The sequence below is a fragment of the Onthophagus taurus genome, chromosome 3 (assembly GCF_036711975.1).
Source record: "Onthophagus taurus isolate NC chromosome 3, IU_Otau_3.0, whole genome shotgun sequence".
NCBI lineage: Eukaryota > Metazoa > Arthropoda > Insecta > Coleoptera > Scarabaeidae > Onthophagus > Onthophagus taurus.
The window spans coordinates 20,405,472-20,428,201 of record NC_091968.1 but is presented as its reverse complement, the minus strand read 5'-3'; the positions used below and the strand labels follow the sequence as shown (position 1 = coordinate 20,428,201).

At 34.7% G+C, this 22,730-nt stretch overlaps 1 protein-coding gene across 1 annotated transcript in view; it reads left to right on the top strand.

Moving 5' to 3' along the window:
- The first annotated feature begins 19,856 nt into the window (after positions 1-19,856).
- Positions 19,857-22,730, top strand: part of LOC111429374 (monocarboxylate transporter 14-like) — a 73,358-nt gene continuing 70,484 nt past the window's right edge. Inside the window, exon 1 of the mRNA XM_071195179.1 lies at positions 19,857-19,911. Within this exon, the coding sequence (XP_071051280.1) occupies positions 19,886-19,911 (26 nt within the window). The 5' untranslated portion in view covers positions 19,857-19,885. The remainder of the gene's footprint in view (positions 19,912-22,730) is intronic.

Below are 22,730 nucleotides of genomic sequence, written 5' to 3'. Positions count from 1 at the left end.
GTATCATTTCAGTTAATAGGTTGCGTTTCTCGAGAAGCGGCCTATCTCGCTGTTACCTGCATTTTCCGAATCGTTTGAAAAATTACTATTAAATCGTCTAAAACCACTCATTAATACAGATTTCCAATAAATCTAGTGCATAGAATGAATCTTCAACCGTCTCAAGAGCAAAAATACTGTCCTGCAGTTTTCCTAATCATTTCACTGACGTTTGATAGAGTATGGCACCAGGGGCTTGTTTATAAGTTGGACAAAAAGCTGTCGTGGAACTACTCTCAACTACTGGAATCATATCTTCCTGAAAAAGAATTCAGTCATATGAAGACACTCTAAATATTAACATACAAACCGATCTTGGCTGAGTTCCACAAGGCAGTGTCTTAAGACCACTTCTTTATCTACTGTATACCGCAAGTATAATTCCAATTATAAGTCCAATTTCAAAAGATTCATAAACGAACTGGAAGGGATTGGAAAATATAATTTAACAGCAGACATTGCAACCTAACTGTGTCTCTTGGAGGATCTCCAATTCCTGAATAGAATCAACAAAATATCTCAATCTCCACCTTGATGGCAGATTGTATTTAGTCGGTAGCTCCCAACTGGATCAACTTGATAATTAAGCCTATCTGGACTTACGAGATACAGTTGTGGGGTTTGTACTAATCCTTGCAATCAATTGATTATCAAATGTAGTGAAAACAAACTTCTTAAAATGATTACCAATGCTTGTCGTTATGTGACCAATCAAAAACTACATGATGACTTCGAAATCTTTGAACTAATTATTAATCATTTGAACTGGTTTGCTTTAATTATTCTGTAATATTCTTTCAAACAATTTTTAATGATTTGAAATAACTTGGCATTACAATAATTCAATTTTTAATCATTTAGACAACTTTCCAAGAATTACCATCAAATTTTCAATAATTTTGAACAATTTTGCAACGTTATAAATTTGTGTGGAAGAGTTTTAAATGAACTTTTCATCATTTTGAACAACTTAAAAGAGTCATAAAGCAACCCCCAATGATTTAAACAAATTTAGAATAGTCATTAACAAAGTTTCAAAAATTTTGGACAACCTGCGATGGCTATGAACTAATTCTTAATCATTTAAGCTGGTTTGCAATCATTAACATTTTTTTTGCATAGATTAGAACTAATTTTGCATAATAATAAACACATTTTAATTTAATTAAAAAAAGCTTTTACGATTGTTTTCCAAATTCCAACGACTCGTTTGTACAATTTTGTTAAGGTGTAAAATTTTTTCAGTTTTTAATGATTTTGAACAACGTGGAGTGACAATAAAGTAGTGTTTAATCATTTAGACAAATTTCAAAAGATTACAGTTAAATTTTCAATCATTTTGAACAATTTGCAACGTTAAAAATCTGTTTGGAACAATATTTAATGAACTTTTCAATCATTTTGAACAACTTAAAAGATTCACAAATCAACCTCCAATAATTTAAACAACTTTGCAATAGCCATTATTCAAATTTCAAGGATTTTGGACAACCTGCGATGGTTATGAACTAATTTTTAATAATTTAAATTAGTTTGCAATCATTTACATTATTTTTCTTAGCTTAGAATTAATTTTGCATAATAATAAACACTTTCTAATTTAATTAAACAAATTTTTTATATTTTTTCCAGATTCCAACGACTCCTTTGTACAGTTTTGGTAAGGTGTATAATTTTTTCAGCTTTTAATGATTTTGAACAATTTAGTATTACAATAAACCAGTTTTTAATCATTTAGACAAGTTTTCAAGGTTTACCAATTAATTTTGAAACATTCTGAACAATTTTACAACGTCATAAATCTAGTTTGATTTATTTTAAGTAATGTTTCCAATCATTTTGAACAATTTGATAAAGTCATAGCTAATCCCCAATAATTAAGACAAATTTACAATGGATATCAGCCAGGTTTCAATTATTATGAACAGCCTAAGGTAGCTATGAATTAGTCTTTTCTCATTTAATCGTGTTTGCAATCATTTGTATTGTTTTAGAAAGCATTGAATTAATTTTGCATATTAATAAACCAGTTTTTAATCATTTAGACAAGTTTTCAAGGTTCACCATTGATTTTTGAAATATTTTGAACAACGTAAATAAGTCATGAACCAGCCCCTAATTTTTTAGACAAGTTCACAGTGATTACTAATCCGGATTCAATTATTTGGAACAAGCTGGAATAGCTGTTAAATAGATAATAACAATTTCAACAAATTCGCAATCATTTGAAGTATCATAAAACAATTTTGAATAGTAATAAGACGGTTTTGCATTAATGAAACAAGCTTTAGCAGCTTTAGGTGAATGTAAATGAGTTGAAAATGGATTCCAAGGATTATCAACAAATTTTGAATCATTTTGATCAATTTTGCAACTTTGCAAATCACTTAAGATCAATTTTAGTTGAACTTTCCAGTCATTTTTAACAATTTGAAAGAGTCATATACTAGCCTCCAATCATTTAGACAAATTTACAATAGCTATTATCTACATTTCAATGATTTTGGACAACCTGCCATGGTCATGAACTAATTTTTAATGATTTAAATTAGTTTGCAATCATTTACATTATTTTTCTTAGCTTAGAACTAATTTTGCATAATAATAAACACCTTCTAATTTAATTAAACAAAACTTTTATGATGTTTTTGCAGATTTCAACAACTTCTTTGTACAATTTTGCTAAGGTGTACAATTTTTTCAGTTTTTTAATGATTTCGAACAGCCTATGCTAGAAAAAAGGAATGTATAACTAAATGTTTTTCCAAATTTTCTGTGGTAAAATTATTTCTTCTGTCTGTTAGTCTATTTTTGTATGCAGAAAAACTACATTCTACATCCACAGTTATTATTGCTGCATATTTTAATTTTGATCTATTTCAAAATCGGCATGTTTCCCAAAACTTAAAATAGTAGATATTTTTTGCAATGCTTGGAACTCTTCATTCTTTGAGAGAGTCTGATTCGGTTTTTCTTTTATTGTTTGACCAATAGGTCCTGAAATACTATTTGCTGCAGTTTCAAAATTTTCTATAACATTCACGGATTTTACTAATGGTAGTAATTGCTGTTTTTCCAAAAATTGAATACTCTGACTTACAAATGCTTCTAAATTCTCTAAAATGGTCGGCATAGTACATGGCAGCATTTAGCCAAGTTCCTCATCTTGTTAATATAGGTTCTGGAGGTAGACGAATATCAGGCAATCTTTCTTTAAACAATTGCTCTCTCAATGGAGCTCTAATACATATTTTTTTGCCATTTTTTATTAGTATATTGACCAATGGATACTGCAATCTTAAAGTTTCAGCTATGTGGTTAAGCCCATGAGCTAAGAGGGTGCAATGTATTAAATTATAATACTAAAGATCGTCATAAATCTGTATTGAATTATTTTAAGTAAAGTTTCCAAACATTTTTAACAATTTGACAGAGTCATAGCTAACCTCCAGTTATTTAGACAAGTTTTCTGGGTTTACCAATCAATTTTGAAACATTTTGAACAACCTGAAAGAGTCATAAACCAGTTCCCACTGATTTAAACAATGATAGCAATGATTACTATCCAGCTTTCAATTCTTGTGAACAAACTGGAATAAGTATTAAATAGATAATAACAATTTGAATATTCGCAATCATTTGAAGTATCATGCATTAATTAAACAACTTTAGGTGACAGTAACTTACTTGAAAATGACAATGGTGTAATTTTGCGTTGTTTAGACAAATTTCCAAAGATTACCAACAAATTTTCAATCATTTTGATCAATTTTGCAACTTTGCAAATCACTTATGAACAATTTTAGTTGAAATTTCCAGTCATTTTTAACAACTTGAAAGAGTCCTAAACCAGCTCCCAATCATTTAGACAAGTTTCCAAGTGTTATCAACCAATTTTGCAACTCAAGTAATAAGTTTCTAAAATTATCAAGAATTTTTTTTAAACTTTTTTTTAAATTTTGAAAACATTTTCATTTATTATTTTGTTTTATGACCCCACACACACAACTTATTATTGCCACCACGCACGCATGAATTACGCAACTCAGGCATCGTTTCATCCGTTCCAAGAGTAAGATGTGTTAGTTGGAATGGAGTCAACGTTCAAAAACACAAATCTCATTATCCAAAATTACTTAACACAAACTTCGTTTTGAGTTTTTGAAAATAAATAAACATTATGCATACATAATTACATGGATTTTCTTAATGAATTGAAAAAATAGGCTTGGTATTGACGTAGAGAGCCAAACCTCCTTATCACGTGATTATTTGCGTTGAGGAGGAGAAGAAAGAGGTGGAGGTGAATGGTGCCTCCCGCAATGCGAACCGTAGCCGAGCCTCCGCACACATTTTACTTGACGATATCTGTCCGTCTGTCCGTTTCTAGAAAAAGACGGCGGCCGTCCTTGACATTTTTACCTCGGTGGGAATTTTACTGATCCGACGCCGTTTTGCGTCGATCGTCGGCGCCAACGACGCCGAAGGTTTGATAAAGCGAGATGGTTGCCAAGAAAAAAGAAGATTATTTTTGAATGATTTTACAGGTGTCTTCTTTACTCGGTACTTTTCCACTCGATCCCCATAAAGGTAAAAGTCGTTCATCTTCTTTTTGCTGCTGAAGTTAAGAACCAAAAAGGTACCGCCTCAACTTCTTCGACACCGCCACCACCGCCGTAACCAGTCCCGTAACGCTAGTTTCCTTGGCCATGTAAGGTTGGAAGCAAGGTCGTCTCTCTGGAAATAACTGCAGATGCCCCTTTTTTTAATCTTAACTTCTCTTCGTTCCTTTTTCATCCTCAACAAATCTACTTCATAATTATAGTAGAAATCCATGTTACAAGTTTATTGAAAATATTTTCAAATTTTGACATTTCGGCTGATGATGACTGAAAAGTCGAAACCGGTACCAATAAATATTTAAACACAAGCAAGTAAGTTACATAAAACAATTTTCTTCATCTAAATCTACTTCAGTTCAACAATTTTCTTTGTATTTTCATTTAATGTATTATGCAAAAGGCGATTTTTCTGTTTAAAACATCTTCGCGAATCGCTTTCTAATTGTTAACGTGATATGACTATATACTGTCTTTTAAAAGAATTACTTTGAAGTTATGAATTTATGGATTTACATAAAAATACGTAACTGTTTGATTATTTTCGAACAACGGCGTGACGTTAAAAAACTGTGTAAAAAACGCAAATAACCAAAGCGGCGTTTGGTGAGTTAATCGGCTAAACGGACGTACGAACTTGCGAAAAAAATCCAAGGTGAAATCTTTCTTTCCATCTCTTTTTAGTCTCGCTGATGTGATGTATACTAAATGGTGTGGTGTGGTTTGAAGTTTTGCGAGTGCAAAATCAGAAGCGGCGTCAAATTCTTTTTGCAGAATTATTCGTGGGCGACGTTTATTTTTTTTTATTTGAAAACCGCGCAGATGTTTTGGCATATTTTAAAACAGAAATTATTTTGAACTGAAGAAAAAAAAGTTGGCATGTTTTGAATAACTGTAAATTATTTAAAACTTTTTTTATTTGAAATAACATTTTACAGTTTAGTATAGCATCAGGTTCTGATAGTGTTTTAGAATGTGTTCTGAAATATTAGGCATTCTGCAGCACCAATGTGTTATTTTCAGGATGATTACCTAAACTGTTTGAAAACGCTTCTGATCAACATCTTTGTAGCTTTGTAGCTCTTGGTACTAATCTTACCCTTTCTTTTTTTCAGGCTCCAAAGGCAGTACTAGGACACATCGCTCTTCTCACCATGTAAGTATCGATAATTACACCAATAGACAGCCACAAATGTCAAAAATGATGGATATCAGCCAGGTTTCAATTATTATGACCAACCTAGGGTGGTTATGAATTAGTCTTTCCTCATTTAATCGTGTTTGCAATCATTTGTATTGTTTTGCATAGCATTGAATTAATTTTGCATAATAATAAACCAGTTTTTAATCATTTAGACAGGTTTCCAAGGTTTACCAATTAATTTTGAAACATTCTGAACAATTTTACAACGTCATAAATCTAGGTTGAATTATTTTAAGTAAAGTTTCCAATCATTTTGAACAATTTGAAAGAGTCATAGCTAACCCCCATCATTAAGACAAATTTACAATGGATATCAGCCAGGTTTCAATTATTATGAACACCCTAGGGTGGTTATGAATTAGTCTTTCCTCATTTAATCGTGTTTGCAATCATTTGTATTGTTTTGCATAGCATTGAATTAATTTTGCATAATAATAAACCAGTTTTTAATCATTTAGACAAATTTCCAAGGTTTACCAATTAATTTTGAAACATTCTTAACAATTTTACAACGTCATAAATCTAGTTTGAATTATTTTAAGTAAAGTTTCCAATCATTTTGAACAATTTGAAAGAGTCATAGCTAATAGTTCTGATAGTGTTTTAGAATGTGTTCTGAAATATTAGGCATTCTGCAGCACCAATGTGTTATTTTCAGAGTGATTACCTAATCTGTTTCAGAACATTTCTGATCGACAACTTTTGATCCACGATCAACATCTTTGTAGCTTTGTAGCTCTTGGTACTAACCTTAACCTTTCTTTTTTTCAGGCTCCAAAGGCAATACTAGGACACATCGCAGTTCTCACCATGTAAGTATCGATAATCACACCAATAGACAGCCACAAATGTCAAAAATGATGGATATCAGCCAGGTTTCAATTATTATGACCAACCTAGGGTGGCTATGAATAAGTTTTTTCTCTTTTGATCGTGTTTGCAATCATTTGTATTGTTTTACATAGCATTGAATTAATTTTGCATAATAATAAACCAGTTTTTAATCATTTAGACAAATTTTCAAGGTTTACCAATTAATTTTGAAACATTCTTAACAATTTTATAACGTCATAAATCTAGTTTGAATTATTTTAAGTAAAGTTTCCAATCATTTTGAACAATTTGATAGTCATAGCTAACCCCTTATCATTAAGACAAATTTACAATGGATATCAGCCAGGTTTCAATTATTATGAACACCCTAGGGTGACTATGAGTTAGTCTTTTCTCATTTGATCATGTTTGCAATCATTTGTATTGTTTTACATAGCATTGAATTAATTTTGCATAATAATAAACCAGTTTTTAATCATTTAGACAAGTTTCCCAGGTTTACCAATTAATTATCAAACATTCTGAACAATTTCACAACGTCATAAATCTACTTTGAATTATTTTAAGTAAAGTTTCCATTCATTTTGAACAATTTGAAAGAGTCATAGCTAATAGTTCTGATAGTGTTTTAGAATGTGTTCTGAAATATTAGGCATTCTGCAGCACCAATGTGTTATTTTCAGAGTGATTACCTAAACTGTTTCAGAACGTTTCTGATCGACAACTTTTGGTCCACGATCAACATCTTTGTAGCTTTGTAGCTGTTGGTACTAAACTTAACCTTTCTTATTTTCAGGCTCCAAAGGCAGTACTAGGACACATCGCACTTCTCACCATGTAAGTATCGATAATCACACCAATAAACAGCCACAAATGTCAAAAATGATGGATATCAGCCAGGTTTCAATTATTATGACCAACCTAGGGTGGCTATGAATTAGTCTTTTCTCATTGAATCGTGTTTGCAATCATTTGTATTGTTTTACATAGCAATGAATTAATTTTGCATAATAATAAACCAGTTTTTAAGTATTTAGACAAGTTTCCAAGGTTTACCAATTAATTTTGAAACATTTTGAACAATTTTACATCATAAATCTAGTTTGAATTATTTTAAGTAAAGTTTCCAATCATTTTGAACAATTTGAAAGAGTCATAGCTAACCCCCAATCATTAAGACAAATTTACAATGGATATCAGCCAGGTTTCAATTATTATGAAGAACCTAGGGTGGCTATGAATAAGTTTTTTCTCTTTTGATCGTGTTTGCAATCATTTGTATTGTTTTACATAGCATTGAATTAATTTTGCATAATAATAAACCAGTTTTTAATCATTTAGACAAGTTTCCCAGATTTACCAATTAATTATCAAACATTCTGAACAATTTTACAACGTCATAAATCTAGTTTGAATTATTTTAAGTAAAGTTTCCAATCATTTTGAACAATTTGAAAGAGTCATAGCTAATAGATCTGATAGTGTTTTAGAATGTGTTCTGAAATATTAGGCATTCTGCAGCACCAATGTGTTATTTTCAGAGTGATTACCTAAACTGTTTCAGAACGTTTCTGATCGACAACTTTTGGTCCACGATCAACATCTTTGTGGCTTTGTAGCTGTTGGTACTAAACTTAACCTTTCTTATTTTCAGGCTCCAAAGGCAGTACTAGGACACATCGCACTTCTCACCATGTAAGTATCGATAATCACACTAATAGACAGCCACAAATGTCAAAAATGATGGATATCAGCCAGGTTTCAATTATTATGACCAACCTAGGGTGGCTATGAATTAGTCTTTTCTCATTGAATCGTGTTTGCAATCATTTGTATTGTTTTACATAGCAATGAATTAATTTTGCATTATAATAAACCAGTTTTTAATCATTTAGACAAATTTCCAAGGTTTACCAATTAAATATGAAACATTCTTAACAATTTTATAACGTCATAAATCTAGTTTGAATTATTTTAAGTAAAGTTTCCAATCATTTTGAACAATTTGATAGTCATAGCTAACCCCTTATCATTAAGACAAATTTACAATGGATATCAGCCAGGTTTCAATTATTATGAACACCCTAGGGTGACTATGAGTTAGTCTGTTCTCATTTGATCATGTTTGCAATCATTTGTATTGTTTTACATAGCATTGAATTAATTTTGCATAATAATAAACCAGTTTTTAATCATTTAGACAAGTTTCCCAGGTTTACCAATTAATTATCAAACATTCTGAACAATTTTACAACGTCATAAATCTAGTTTGAATTATTTTAAGTAAAGTTTCCAATCATTTTGAACAATTTGAAATAGTCATAGCTAATAGATCTGATAGTGTTTTAGAATGTGTTCTGAAATATTAGGCATTCTGCAGCACCAATGTGTTATTTTCAGAGTGATTACCTAAACTGTTTCAGAACGTTTCTGATCGACAACTTTTGATCCACGATCAACATCTTTGTAGCTTTGTAGCTCTTGGTACTAAACTTAACCTTTCTTTTTTTCAGGCTCCAAAGGCAGTACTAGGACACATCGCACTTCTCACCATGTAAGTATCGATAATCACACCAACAGACAGCCACAAATGTCAAAAATGACTAGACTTTTCTTATCTTGTAAATATATAAGGATCCAAACCAGCACCCAACCTCAATCTTTTATTTCATTTGCAAAAAAGTAGAGCCAGGACACATCCTCTTCATACCCAGGTAAGATCTTCAACCAGGTCAGAATGCCGTTCTTCTTCTCGCTATTATTATTATTATTATTATTACATATTCGGGAGAATATCCCACATGGTTGAAGCCCTGGTTATAGGAATTAAGAATTCAAACTAATGGCGAGTCTTGGTAAAGGTTGGTGTTAGCTATGTTAGGACGAAATGTCGCGTTGTAACGTATAAGCCACTGTGGTACATTGAAGCTCAATTCAGGCAGAAGATGGGGGTATCCAGCATGCCATTAACAAGCTTGTAAGCTTGAAGCTCGACGTTGCTGCAGAGGCAATAAGTTAAAGACTACACAACGCCTATCGTAATCGCAGTAAGGTAGATGAAATTTATGTGCCAAAAGCGTCGCTGTATAGCTTCTATACGATCACGATACACCGCATACATGGGGTTCCATATTATGGAACGTAGAACTTTCCTCACCATAAATTCAATATGAAGATGAAATCGCAACTTGGAATTCAATATGATGCCAAGATTAAAGTTAAAGTTGCAAGGAAAGTTGAGAGAATAACGTTTCCAAGTAAATGTAACTTTTTGGCATTTGTCATAATTTAGGTAAAGTTTGTGGATGCGACAGTACTCATGCAGGCGGTCAAGATCCTCCTGTAGTCTAAGGCAGTCCAGATTAGACCCGATCCTTGTCAATATTTTATTATCGTCGGCATAGAGTAAAAACTTAGAAAATTTAAAACAGGAAGAAATATCGTTTATGTATATTATAAATAGTAAAGGTCCAAGATGACTGCCCTGAGGCACACCGGATGTGATAGGTCTGTAACCAGATCCAAAACAACCAATCCTGACCGCCTGATTTCTGTTAGATAAATACAACATAATCCAGTGAACTAGACCATCTGGAATGTCAAAGGAAAAAAGTTTCTGTACAAGAATAGTATGATCGATTTTGTCGATTTGGAGTAGTCGGTGTAGATTGCCTCAATCTGAGTATCTTCGTTTAAAGCAGAATGAATAAAGATTACATAGGACAATAGATTAGACCCCACCTATCGGCTAGACAGGAAACCATGTTATTTTCCACATACTTGGGAAAACACCTTCAAGTAAGGACTTCGAAAAAATACGAAACAGTGGTGTAGATAGCTCAGTAGCAAACTCTTTTAAGAATAAAGTTGGAATACCATCCGGACTAGAACTAGAAGACTGCTCAAGATGCAGCATAACATTATAAAATTCCATTAGCCGAAAACCACGGCAAAACTCCAGGAAAAACAGACGAGAAGTAATCCGAGAAAGTACAAGAGATCGCAGAACACGAGTCAACTATGGTTCCATCAAAGGAAGTCATAGAGGCTGGCATGCCGGATGAGGAACCCTTTTTGCTATTAACAAACGACCATATCTTCTTTGGTGTCCCCAACACATCTGCCCGAATGCAACTCAGATAAGTTCTGTAATCAGCAGCTATCAACTTATTAGATCTATGACGCAAAATTGAAAAAGATAGATAATCACAGGACTTGCGCCCACCGGATTTCCACTTTTTGTGAAATTGTAGTTATAAGTATTCTGCCTGCGAATTTCTCTGCCTCCTCCATTCCATTCTGTCCTAGCCTCTCCCTAAATTCCTATACACACACACCATACAGTACACAATCCTGCAGTAGGTGCCCTAACGTCTTCCTCTCCGCCCACCTACATCTATCCATGTCCTCCAAACCCACATTCAATAGTTTAGTCTAAACCCCACAGTTAGACTGGGCTCAACCCACCGCCGATGTTTTTCCATTACCTTTCTTTACGAGGTTTGGGAAAATCTGCAATCAGACACCGCACCTTAGTCCCCGTGTTCTTCGGTACCGCCAAAAAACATGTCTTCGAAGTTATCTTGTCTTTTCACCACCCCTTTCTTCTCCCTATTGTACATCTTCCTTTCTTCTTTCGTGCTTTCTTAATTCTTTCTTCCTTTTATTGCTGCGTTCTCTTCATCCACCCTTTCTTCTGTTTACCCTCCTTTTCCCATGCATCTTTCGAAGTCCTCTTTATGTTTAAAATTTCCGCCGCCATCGTGGACACGGCTTTCCATTTATTTCGCTTTTTAAAATGTTGTATAATATTGTTCTCGCTCAACACCACCCTGCATTAGGTCTGACGCTGTCATCCTTGTCTTTCAAATTAAAAAAAAATCAATAATTAGCATGTCCGAATCTATTCTTCTAATTTTCCTCAGATAAGTTGCAAACGCTCCATGCCCCGAAAGGAAGTGTGTTTGTACTCTATTCTCTTCTTATGAATAGCGTTCCTCTCTTGCACCAAAAAGACTGCTGGAGGTGTTTTTCCGTTACATCCTGAATTTAACTGTAAGTTATGTTACCTTCATCAGAGTTCGTCCACCTTTCCTGCCACAATCTCGTCATTAGGTCCGTCTACCGCTTCCTCTTCTCTCCTCTTCCAACCAGCGATAATACCTACCCTCTCCTCAACATCACATAATTATTTTCTGTTACCACCAGCAGACCATATCCCAAGTACGGCCTAGCCAACAAAATTGATTTCTATTTGGCTTATTCACATCATCATCTCGTTACAACTTACAAACTTTGTAGCATACTCAGCCGCCTCATTAACTTTATTTCCATATATCTCCATATATCTCTTATGTTTTATATATGTACCGTTTTCGTCTAGCACCACTCCCAGATACTTCACCTTCTCCCCGCATGTGATGTATACCACCCCAAACTTTACTATAAGGTTACGCTTTGGGTATCCCCTCATGACCATTATGCATGTTTTTTCAGCCATCACCTCTATTTTTGCATTCATCGCCCACACTCTTATCTTTCCCCTCACTTGTGTCTACTAAAAACTCATCTGCTTAACCGATTAGTTTTAAAACCTCCTCCTCAATCCCGGTAATCTCGTCGAATACAAGATTTCAAAATCCCTAAAATTGAGCTCTTCCTCTAAACACCTCACCACTCTTCCCGCTCTTGTCTCAATTACCAATTCATATTATTCAAGTTGTCTTCAATCGTTCCATACAGCCTTCTAGGTACCCCCAATTCTAACAGCTTAGGTTATTAAACGTCTCGGCTATATCTACGAATATATCCTGGACGTACTACTTTTCCACCTCATTGACTAATCTCTGGACAGGACTCTCGTATCTTTGTCGTCCTCTAAATCAAACTGTCTGTGGTTCACGCATCTCACTTCATCATGCATCTCCTGCATGCCACTCCAGAGCATCTTCTCTAACGCTTCTCCCATCACAGCCAATAATGAAATCGAACGATGAAATGAACGAGGAGTCTTAAAAGTGCTTTGCTTTATCCTTGCGGACCATGATATTCTTCGCAGACTTCTACGCCTTGGGGAAATAAATCTCTCATATTTGAGAGATTTATTATTTATTTAATGTGGAACTTATCCATATCATGCCTAGTCTAACGTTTATTCTTGCGTGGGATAATTCTAACGGTCTTTTGTACACCGGGCAATCTTCGTCCAAGAATATGCGCCATCTCCCTCTCTCTTCGCCGCACCTCCTGCAGATCGCAGCTTTTTCGCACATCCTCGTAATGTTGTCAATTGCTAGATACTTGTTGTGTCTAAGGACCATCGCAAAGTCATTGATCTTGAATGATAAGCTTCCAACAAAAATCCTTCCCCTACCAACCATTTCCTTTTTGTTCCTGGGTAAAATCAACTCACTTTCACCTCCTCCTCCGTCACTCCCAAATTCCTTCTACCCAGTTCCTTCATTAACACTTCCTATATATTTGTCGGAATAGTATACTATGATGCACACTCCACTTTCTCTAGGCACTAGAGATGAGCAATAAATAGCAACCTGTGATTTGATCACTGTGAACGAAAAATCGCAGATCATCATATGATCTAGTGCGTGCCAGCATTGCTATTGCTATTTCAACCGAGCTCTTATCGTAAGAGCTCGGATTTTTTCGGTAAATGTATTCACTTCGTGCCATGTGCTCACAAACTCGTAAACAAACTTGAACAAGCGTGTTCATCAAATGTCGTCAACACAAAGAAGAAAAATTAGTGGAATATGGTTGTTTTACGACCAGGTAGATGAATTTTTTGCCAAATGCAACTTATGCAAAAGGGTATTTTCGTACAAAACAAGCATAACCAATTTAAAAAAACATTTGGAATGTAAACATCCGACTGTATCCATACCAAGTTCCAGTACTTCGACAGCTAGAAGAGATAGTACATCTTCTACCTCACAACAGGTAATAATTAATATTAAAATAAAAATATTAATATTAAAATATTAATATTAAAATAATAATATTAATATTAAATATTAATTAGTAAAGTATGTTTTGCCGATTTTTTTATTGCAATCTTTTTCTTTCAACTTTTATTAGAGTGAATCTAGGCAAGCCACACTTTGGCATTGAAACGATACCCCAGAGCAACTCAAGCTCGGGCAAAACGCTGACCATCTATACTGATGGATCAAAGAAGGCTGGAGGTTCCGGAGCGGGAATCTTCTCGCACGATCTCCAGCTGCACCTTTCCACTTCGTTAGGATCGTATTGCACGACTGCTCAAAATTAATTGCTATAAACATAGCAGCCGATGCGATTATCGACTCCAAAAAAGTCGGCAGAAACGTTGTAATCTGTACTGATAGCAGACAGGCTATGCTGGCGGTTGGCAGGCATCATACTGCATCATCGTTGGTGAAGTCCTGTCGGCAATCACTCGAAGAGGCAAACGTATACAACAACGTCACGATAAAATGGCGAAAAGGACACATCGGAATTAAAGGACATGATCATGCGGACAGGTTGGCGAAACGGGCGGCTAACAAGTCACCGATCTCCCCTGAACCGTTTGTACCACTAGCTGTTAATACAGCATCTAAACTGATAAACTCCATCTCCCACCGAGCTTTTTGTGATAGGTGGGATGGGACAGCAGTAGGTGCCTTTGCTAAGAAAACTCTGCTCTACCCTGACCGGAAGACATCCACTCAGTTTCTGGGAAAATCGAAAAGTGACTTGAGGCTTCTCACCCACTTCCTGACCGGACACTGCAGGTTACGTAAGCACATGTTTTACATGAAGCTGGCGAATACACCCCTCTGTAGAGGGTGTGAAATGGAAGGCGAGACGGTAAGTCATATTGTTTGTGACTGTCCAAACCTCGTGTACTTAAGGGAATCTATTTTCGGAGTACCATGGCTCCAAATTTCGGATATAAGGAACATACCTTTCTGTTCTATATTAACGTTCATGAAAAGATTGGGCTGGTTTTCTGACCCTTGAATGAACAGTAAATTGTGGGGATGTACAAAGGGTCCGCTGGGGCCTAAGTGCTGTGAGTAACTCACCCCCACGTGAAACTACATACATAGAGTGAATCTCAACCAGCAACACAAAATCAAAGAGTAGTTCCGATAACAACGTATATGAATAGGCCATTAAATGAAAGCAAGAAAACCACTCTTAATAGTAAGCTCATGTTATTTACAAAATCTCTCCAACCCTTCAAATTGGTCGGAGAACAAGCGTTTTGTGATTTTATACACGAACTTAATCCGAGTTATCAGTTACCAAGCAGACATTTTATATCACGTACTATGCTTCCGGCATTATTTGAAAAATGTAGGTTACGAGTAAAAGAATTACTTACAGAAGCAAAGCGGATCTGCATAACCACAGATTGCTGGACTTCAATTAATAATGAGGCTTACATTGCAGTGACTGCACACTATGTTGACGACAAATTTAACTTAAAATCGCTTCTCTTAGAATGCAAGAATTTGCCAGGAAATCACATCTCTGCAAATCTTGCCGAATGTCTTGATACGGTAGTGACAGATTGGAACATCAAAGAGAAGGTATTATTAGGAATTTCCGACAATGCGTATAATATTGTTAATGCAATGGAAACCCGATTAAAGTGGAATCACTTTGGTTGTTTGGCGCATACCCTAAACTTAATAGTCAATGCTGGACTAAAATGTGACGATAATATTGTATCCATAATAGAAAAAGTTAAGAAAATTGTGGCGTTTTTTAAACGAAGTACTACAAGTAGTGCAAAATTCTTAACGTATCAGCGGAACAATGGCAATAATAATCCACTTAAGTTGTTGCAAAACATCCCTACGAGATGGAATAGCACATTCTATATGCTCGAAAGATTTATACAACTTGAAGAAGCTGTAAAGGCAACAACAGCGCTACTAAGTACCAATCTGCCGATTTTAGAGCAAAAAGAATGGCAAATTCTGAAAGAATTGGTACAAATTCTAAAACCGTTTGAGTAGGCCACAAAAATATTTAGTGGTGACACTTACGGAACTGCAGCAATTGTTATACCTGTCGTCAATGGTTTAACTGATATCTGTGCAAAACTGCTACAAAAAGATTTATCTGATTGTATAAAAAAAGTATTACAAATATTTCAAAGTGGTATTAAGAATCGTTTAGAAAAAGTCCATGAAAACAGAATTCTTTGTGGGGCCAGTTACATGCTTTTACAAATCAAACAGCACAAGGGCTGGTTAAGGAACAAATGATATCTGCTGTGACTGACATGATTGTTAAGGTATCGAATTCGAATGAAGGTACACAAGATCAAAATATTCGCATAAATTCCTCAGAAGAGGTGAATGATGATGAACTTTCGGTGTGGTCCGCATTTGACAAAAATACATCCGATAAAGCTGTTCCTTAAGAAACTTCCTCAACATCAACACGCGCTATTATTGAAATCGAGAGATTTCTCGAATGCGGATTAATTCCTAGAAACGAGGATCCATTAAAATGGTGGAGGATCAATGGATATCAATATCCTTACCTAAAACGTGTTGCCCAAGAAAAGCTCAGTGCTTTATGCACTTCAGTACCATGTGAACGGGTATTTTCAAAAGCAGGCTTGGTTATTACAGACAAAAGTAGTCGTTTAAGTACAACAAAAGCCAACATGATTTTATTTTTGAATGTTAATGGAATTCACTTGTAAGCCAATAGTTGTTTCGTTGTCTTCCAAGACTCCCAAGCAGCCCCGGATCTACGATTTTTCTGAACCGGGGCAATAATGGACTTTGGCGCCCCTCCCCACTAACATTTTGAGCTAATTATTTACAAAAATTCAGAAAATAAATTTACAGTACACGACACCGAAAACGTCAATTATAATTTGTAATGAAATATACTATTATTTAACGTAAAGTTTACTTAATATTTTCAAGTGTAGGCAATAAATTGTATGGGAATATTGGAATTGGAAGATTTTTTATGATTGGGAGAAATAAAATACTTAATTTTACTTTAATTTTAATTTTTTTTAAATTAATTTTACACGCTACAACTTTACGCGTCTGGCTTTTCTTTCCGCGAAAGAATCTATGATTGAATCAAAGTTTGTCTCACAAGCCGTTTTATTTTCGGTAGCTAGGATTGCGAGACCAGATAGACGTTCTTGACTCATTGTTGAACGAAGATAGGTTTTAATTAATTTCAATTTGCTGAAACTTCGCTCACAGCTTGCAGATGTTGTCGGTAATGTGCAGTATATTCTTAAAGCTATACTAATATTGGGAAAAGCTTCCTGCAGATCATGTTTGTATATACCTTGCAACAGATCGAATGCAGTTGTTTTTTCGTTTATACCAATTACAAGTGGAGCTTGCTTTTTAAAAACAGCGTGTTCTTGGCAAAAATCAAGTATGTTCAAGTCTCTAGAATATGTTCTAGCTAGAAGTTCTCCATGTTACTGCAGTTCTTCTGCAGACATGTTTACAAACGCGTAACCATTGAGGAAGGCGAAATTTTCGTTCAGATCTTTCGCGCTTTCTAATCTTGTATTTATTTCCGTCAAAATTTTGTCGAATATAATTTTTATTTCTTTGGAGACCAACTGAGTCGCGTTGAGAGTTCTTGACTCGTCGCCGCACTTTTCGTCGTGTTGCCGTTTCTTTATGGGAATTCGTCTGCTTTTAAGGATTGGCTCAATTCCCAACTTTTATGATACAGGTGTAGCTTCTTCAATCCAAAATTCTATTGATTTTTCTCTCATTTCAGATATGGTATGAATTAGACCTTGCATTAGTGCTACAGAACGTGAAATGATAATGTCTTCTTTCTGTATTTGAACATTAACCCTCTTCATTTCTCGAAGAATATTTGACCAAATTATTAATGTAAGAATAAATTTAAAATTCATTACTGCACCCAGTAGATGACTACATTCGTATTTAGATTCTGCCGAAAGGGAGGATTCTGCAATTTTTTCCAGGGCTTCGACAACTTCCGGTAAATTATTTATTAAAGCTGTAACGGCGAAGTGTCTGGCCGACCATCTTGTCTGACTACTTCCTTTCAGATTAGTTTTTGTACATTGTTTCATTATTTCCCATCGTGTGGTGGATCCAACAAAGAAGCAGTACAGTTTTTGTACAAGCCCAAATAGACTAATTGCGTCTGCAGATGATGATGCCGAATGCACGCCCACTAAATTTAAAGAGTGTGCCAAGCATGGTACAAACTTTGCAGACTCATTCACTTCCATAACTCTTGCCTGAACTCCTTTATATATACCGGCCATATTCGACCTGTTGTCGTAGGCTTATCCACGACACTTTTGTATATCTAAACCATCCAATTCTAGTTTTTTTTAAATTTGCTGTGTGATATATTCTCCAGTCTTTCCATCAACCTGTACAAAATCAATAAAGCTTTCCTTTATTTCACATTCAATTCCTGTAATTTTAACATATCGAAACACCTGGCTCATTTGTTCGTTGTAAGCTATGTCCGGGGTGCAATCGAACATGATGGTGAAATAGTTGGCCCCCTTAATCTCATCGATAATGGTGTTCCGAACATTGCATGCCAGTAGTTGGATAATTTCATTTTGTACTGTCTTCGATAAATAAGACACCTGACCTTTTTGTAGATGATCTAAATGGAGCTTGAGAGTAGGATTGTGTTTTGCAAGAAGAATTATTAGGTTAAGAAAATTTCCTTGATTAGGTTGAGGATAATTTATAGTAAGATCGTTTATTGTTTCTTTAGAACCTCGAAAAGAAAGACAGTTTGTAGATACATAACGGCGTCCATTACTACATGTAGAATCTGCCTCCATTTTTCTTTTTCCGATTGAATCAATAGCTCAACATCGCGATCGATGCCCTGACACGATTTGATTTGCTGAAGACGGGTTTTCCATTTGATAACACATTCTTTATGTGCTTGTGATGCTTCATGCTCAGCTAATCTTTCTGAAGCCTTTTTCCAATTAATGAAACCCACTGAACGTAAGGCTGATAGCGGTGTAAAAACGTTGGAGTACAGTTTGCAAGCAGAACAATAAATTGAGTTTTTTGTCTTAGAATAAACAAGCCAGGTTCTTTTAATATTTTCTTTATTTGTCATTGTTCTGAACCACATCGAATAAGTCAAACGCCTACCATTGCGTTCGGTGAACTTAAACTCTATGTTGTTTGGATGTTTATCATTTAATAATACAGCTTGATTACTAAGAAAGGACCTTTGCTGATCTGTCATTTTTTCGGTGTCCGGCCATGCACCTGGATCCATCAGATCTATTATTTCGCCTTCTTGCTGGCTAGCCGACTGCGGTAAGTCGCTAGTTGCTAGCTGGGTGTCATCATCTTGTTCTTGACATAAAACCGGTGACAGCGAGTGGCATTCTGAATATCCGAATCAGAGGGGGCTACACATGCCACATGCTACACATCCAACTACACACGTAATACACGTGACCAGCCGATATCTTAGCTTATTTTCCGCATGCAGCATAGATCAGATACGTCTGTGATTATGTTTTTAAGCGTAGAGTAATAAGAATTCAAAAAACATGTTACGACAAGATCTAAAATGTTTATTTTGAACAATGCGTAATCGATATATGCACAACGCGCGCAATATATGTACTAAGACGTAAGGTGTTTTTAGTGAAACAAATTTATTTTTCTTTTTGCTACATATATGTGTATGAATTAGGCGCCCCCATAAAATGCCGCCCGGGGCAACTACCCCGGCTTGCCCCCCTCTAGATCCGGGGCTGCTCCCAAGAGTTTTATTTTTAAGTTGCCAAAGAGTTTACTTTTGTTTTTTAACTTATTATATTTTACATAGTTTGTTCAATACATGTTTATGTTTTTTTAATGTTTTATTTGTGTTCACTACCAATATACAATATATATTGTTTAAAATTTATAATAATAAATATATACGCTGTTTATACAACGTTTATATTAATAAAAATCTAAAAGTCCTTATTAGCAGTTTAGCAGTTTATAATCACTGCTATTTGGTAGTAGCATTAGCAATGTGTCACATGATTAACCAATCGCAGTTTAGCTCATCTCTATTTTAGACCCTCTTTTACCTTTTCACATGCAGCACGCTTTACCAGATTTAATTTTCCACTTTTCTTTGTTTCGTTTCAGGTTTCATTTTTAAAGCTGCCACATAGCATATGACGCCCCGACATCATCGGCACCGGTAAGTTCTGGTTCTTTTTAGTTTTTCTACCAATTTCTTAATCGTTTCACTCTCTACCACGAGCTCCTAAAACAGCATCTTTATCTTATTAAACTTCTCTAGTATAGTAGCTCTGGTGGTTTTAGACATCCTTGCAGAATCATTAATTAGGAATTGCTGATACATCAATTTGACACCTGACATCACGGATAACAACCTCCTTCATCTTTTCCACTAGATGCGCTATCTTTGGTGGTAATCTAGCTAAGCTCCATCTCCTATCAAAAGCGTAAATTTCCTCCTTTCCCACATTTCTCTCCTCTACCTCGTCTCGCTTCCTTTTTGCCATCACCCTAACATCGTCCCTCTTGGCATCTTTTATTTTATAAGTTCATTTCTTTCGCGGAACCTGCCAACGTTACAAAACCTTGCCCTCATTAGAATAGTTTCTTTAAGAACAGTAACATGTAAAAATGTGTGTATGTTGGGTACAACATGTTAACATGTCAATGTTGAGCCGTATCATGGCGACTATGAGATGGCTCAATTCAACCAAGTTAACACACCATAAGAGAGAGATGCAAACATTTTATAATTGACCTTTTTAAGCCTCTTTAAGCAATTAGCTTTGATGATTCTCAAAAAAAATCGATTGACTCGTTTTATCACATTGGAATAATCATTAATTAAGCTTTCTTTTCAGATATAAATCATTAAAACATTCCAAAGTATTTAGGTAATCTATCTGAGAAGATAATTTTATGCCTAAGATACAAAATAAATAAAAATCTTTTAGAGTCTAGTTCAAGGTTATTTCATAGCGAAAACTCGAGCAGATCTTGAGGATGAACGCTCTCGAACTGCTTTGGAATTTACAAACTCGTCTTGCAGAGTGCTATTTTTAAGACCAAACGAATGAGTCTACGTCGTCGTCGTCGTCTTCGCGGTTCAAAATACGCACCTCCGGGTCTATTTACCAAACAAACGCCTCGACGACGAACTTAAAATCTTCGTTGAGTAATCAGGATTACTCACTCAGTTCTAAAAATCACCCAAAAGTATTCCAAAAAAGTAGAAAAGAATTAAATTAATTTTTAAAAAAGTTGATGTTATAATTAATCATAAATGTTAAAAGATAATGATCAGATCATTAAAAGATTTTTATCTGGATGATAACGAATTTTTTTAAATTGTATTAATTATTGTTTAATTTTGATACTCTTTGAATGTCACTCGTGGGTCACGACATTGAATAACGATAACATAAAATAATTCTTGTTGATTTAATTCGGTGCAATTTTTGCTTAAGTTAGCTCGGCACGTGGTCGTTAAGAAATGTTACACCGCAAAGATAAAGGAAAGAAAACAATAAACATTGATTGTTAAGAGTTTTTATGCAAAGTAATCTTATTGTATAAAAATTTTCCTTTTTAAAAAAAATGTTACATCATCATTTGGAAAAATTACACTAAAACATTTTTTATACAAAAATATGATTTATAACGTTAATAACACTTAAGCTTTCTATCTAAATCTAAAAAATGATCTAAAGTGGAAAATTTTAGATCCAAAAATATCCAGTTTTTTTTTTTGGGATGTTGTTTTCGATAACGATTTGAGATGGAAAAATTTTTTTGTGTGAAAGTATCGGGTTATAAAAAGTCTCTTGAATTTATTGATTAACGACCGTATCGTTGTAAATATTTATTGCAATCGTATGTTTTAGTGGTGGTTGTTCATAAACAATTGTAATCGTAAACAATCCTCTCTGAATATTTTATTATTTTTTTTGTAAACTTGTTTTATAAAAAGAAATCAAAACGTATTATTTATCTGGCGCCAAGATTATCTATTAAACATCTTATCTTATTCTTATTAAGAAGCAATACTAAAGGTAATAAACACAAAATGATTCATTTTGAGCTATATATAACAGAATTATCAGCTTTAAACATCTCTGTTAGTGTCTTGTCTTCAAGTTTGCAAAACTTCCTGTTATCTTTGTTTATCAATTCCTGTGATCCTAGTGATAGAATACATAGTGGCATAATTGATAAACGTACATTAAATTATTTTGGCATTTCAACTTACAATTTCATCTCTTATGTAAATCAGTATTTTGTTTCGGTTTGTGAAATCCAACAGATGCTCAAACAATTGCCTTTTTGAAAAATCGACCAACTCTAAGTAGTGTACTTTGGCTTAGTATGCCTTGAAAAGGCTTTTGACATGGACTAGTACCAATCCTCTTTAATCTGGCAAAACAAAAATCCTAAATATGACTACATCGGTAGCAAAATATCCAAGGAGGGAAAATTGCACAGGGATATAACAAACTGGGTGCAACTGAAAGCAAGCTCCAACTGGATTTTTTATTCTGGTCAAATAAAATTACTATTAAAACAAAAATGATAATCTATTGGATAATCGTGGAGCTTATATTGTCATACAGGGCAGAGTTATTGAACAGAAACATGAAGATGACCAAAATAGTAGAAAATACGAACAACGGAAAAACAAATACACGCCTAGAGCATATCTCTAATACTACTACAGGTAGAGAAGAGATCATAAAACTGATCAGGCACAAACACATCATACGAAGGACGTTCAGAAATGCAATGAAGGACATCATGCTACATCAGATTGGAGGAGAAATTAATGCAAAACATATTTCTTAGGGTTCTCACTTGTCAAATACAAAAGGAAGAAAACTGAACCATGCAATAGAGGCCCTAAATCATGAGGTGCTCTCCATTGGGAAGCCAACTTACTGGCCAACAGATAGAAGTAAAATTCCAGACCTCCTTGATTTTTTATTACAAAAAATATATCGCTTA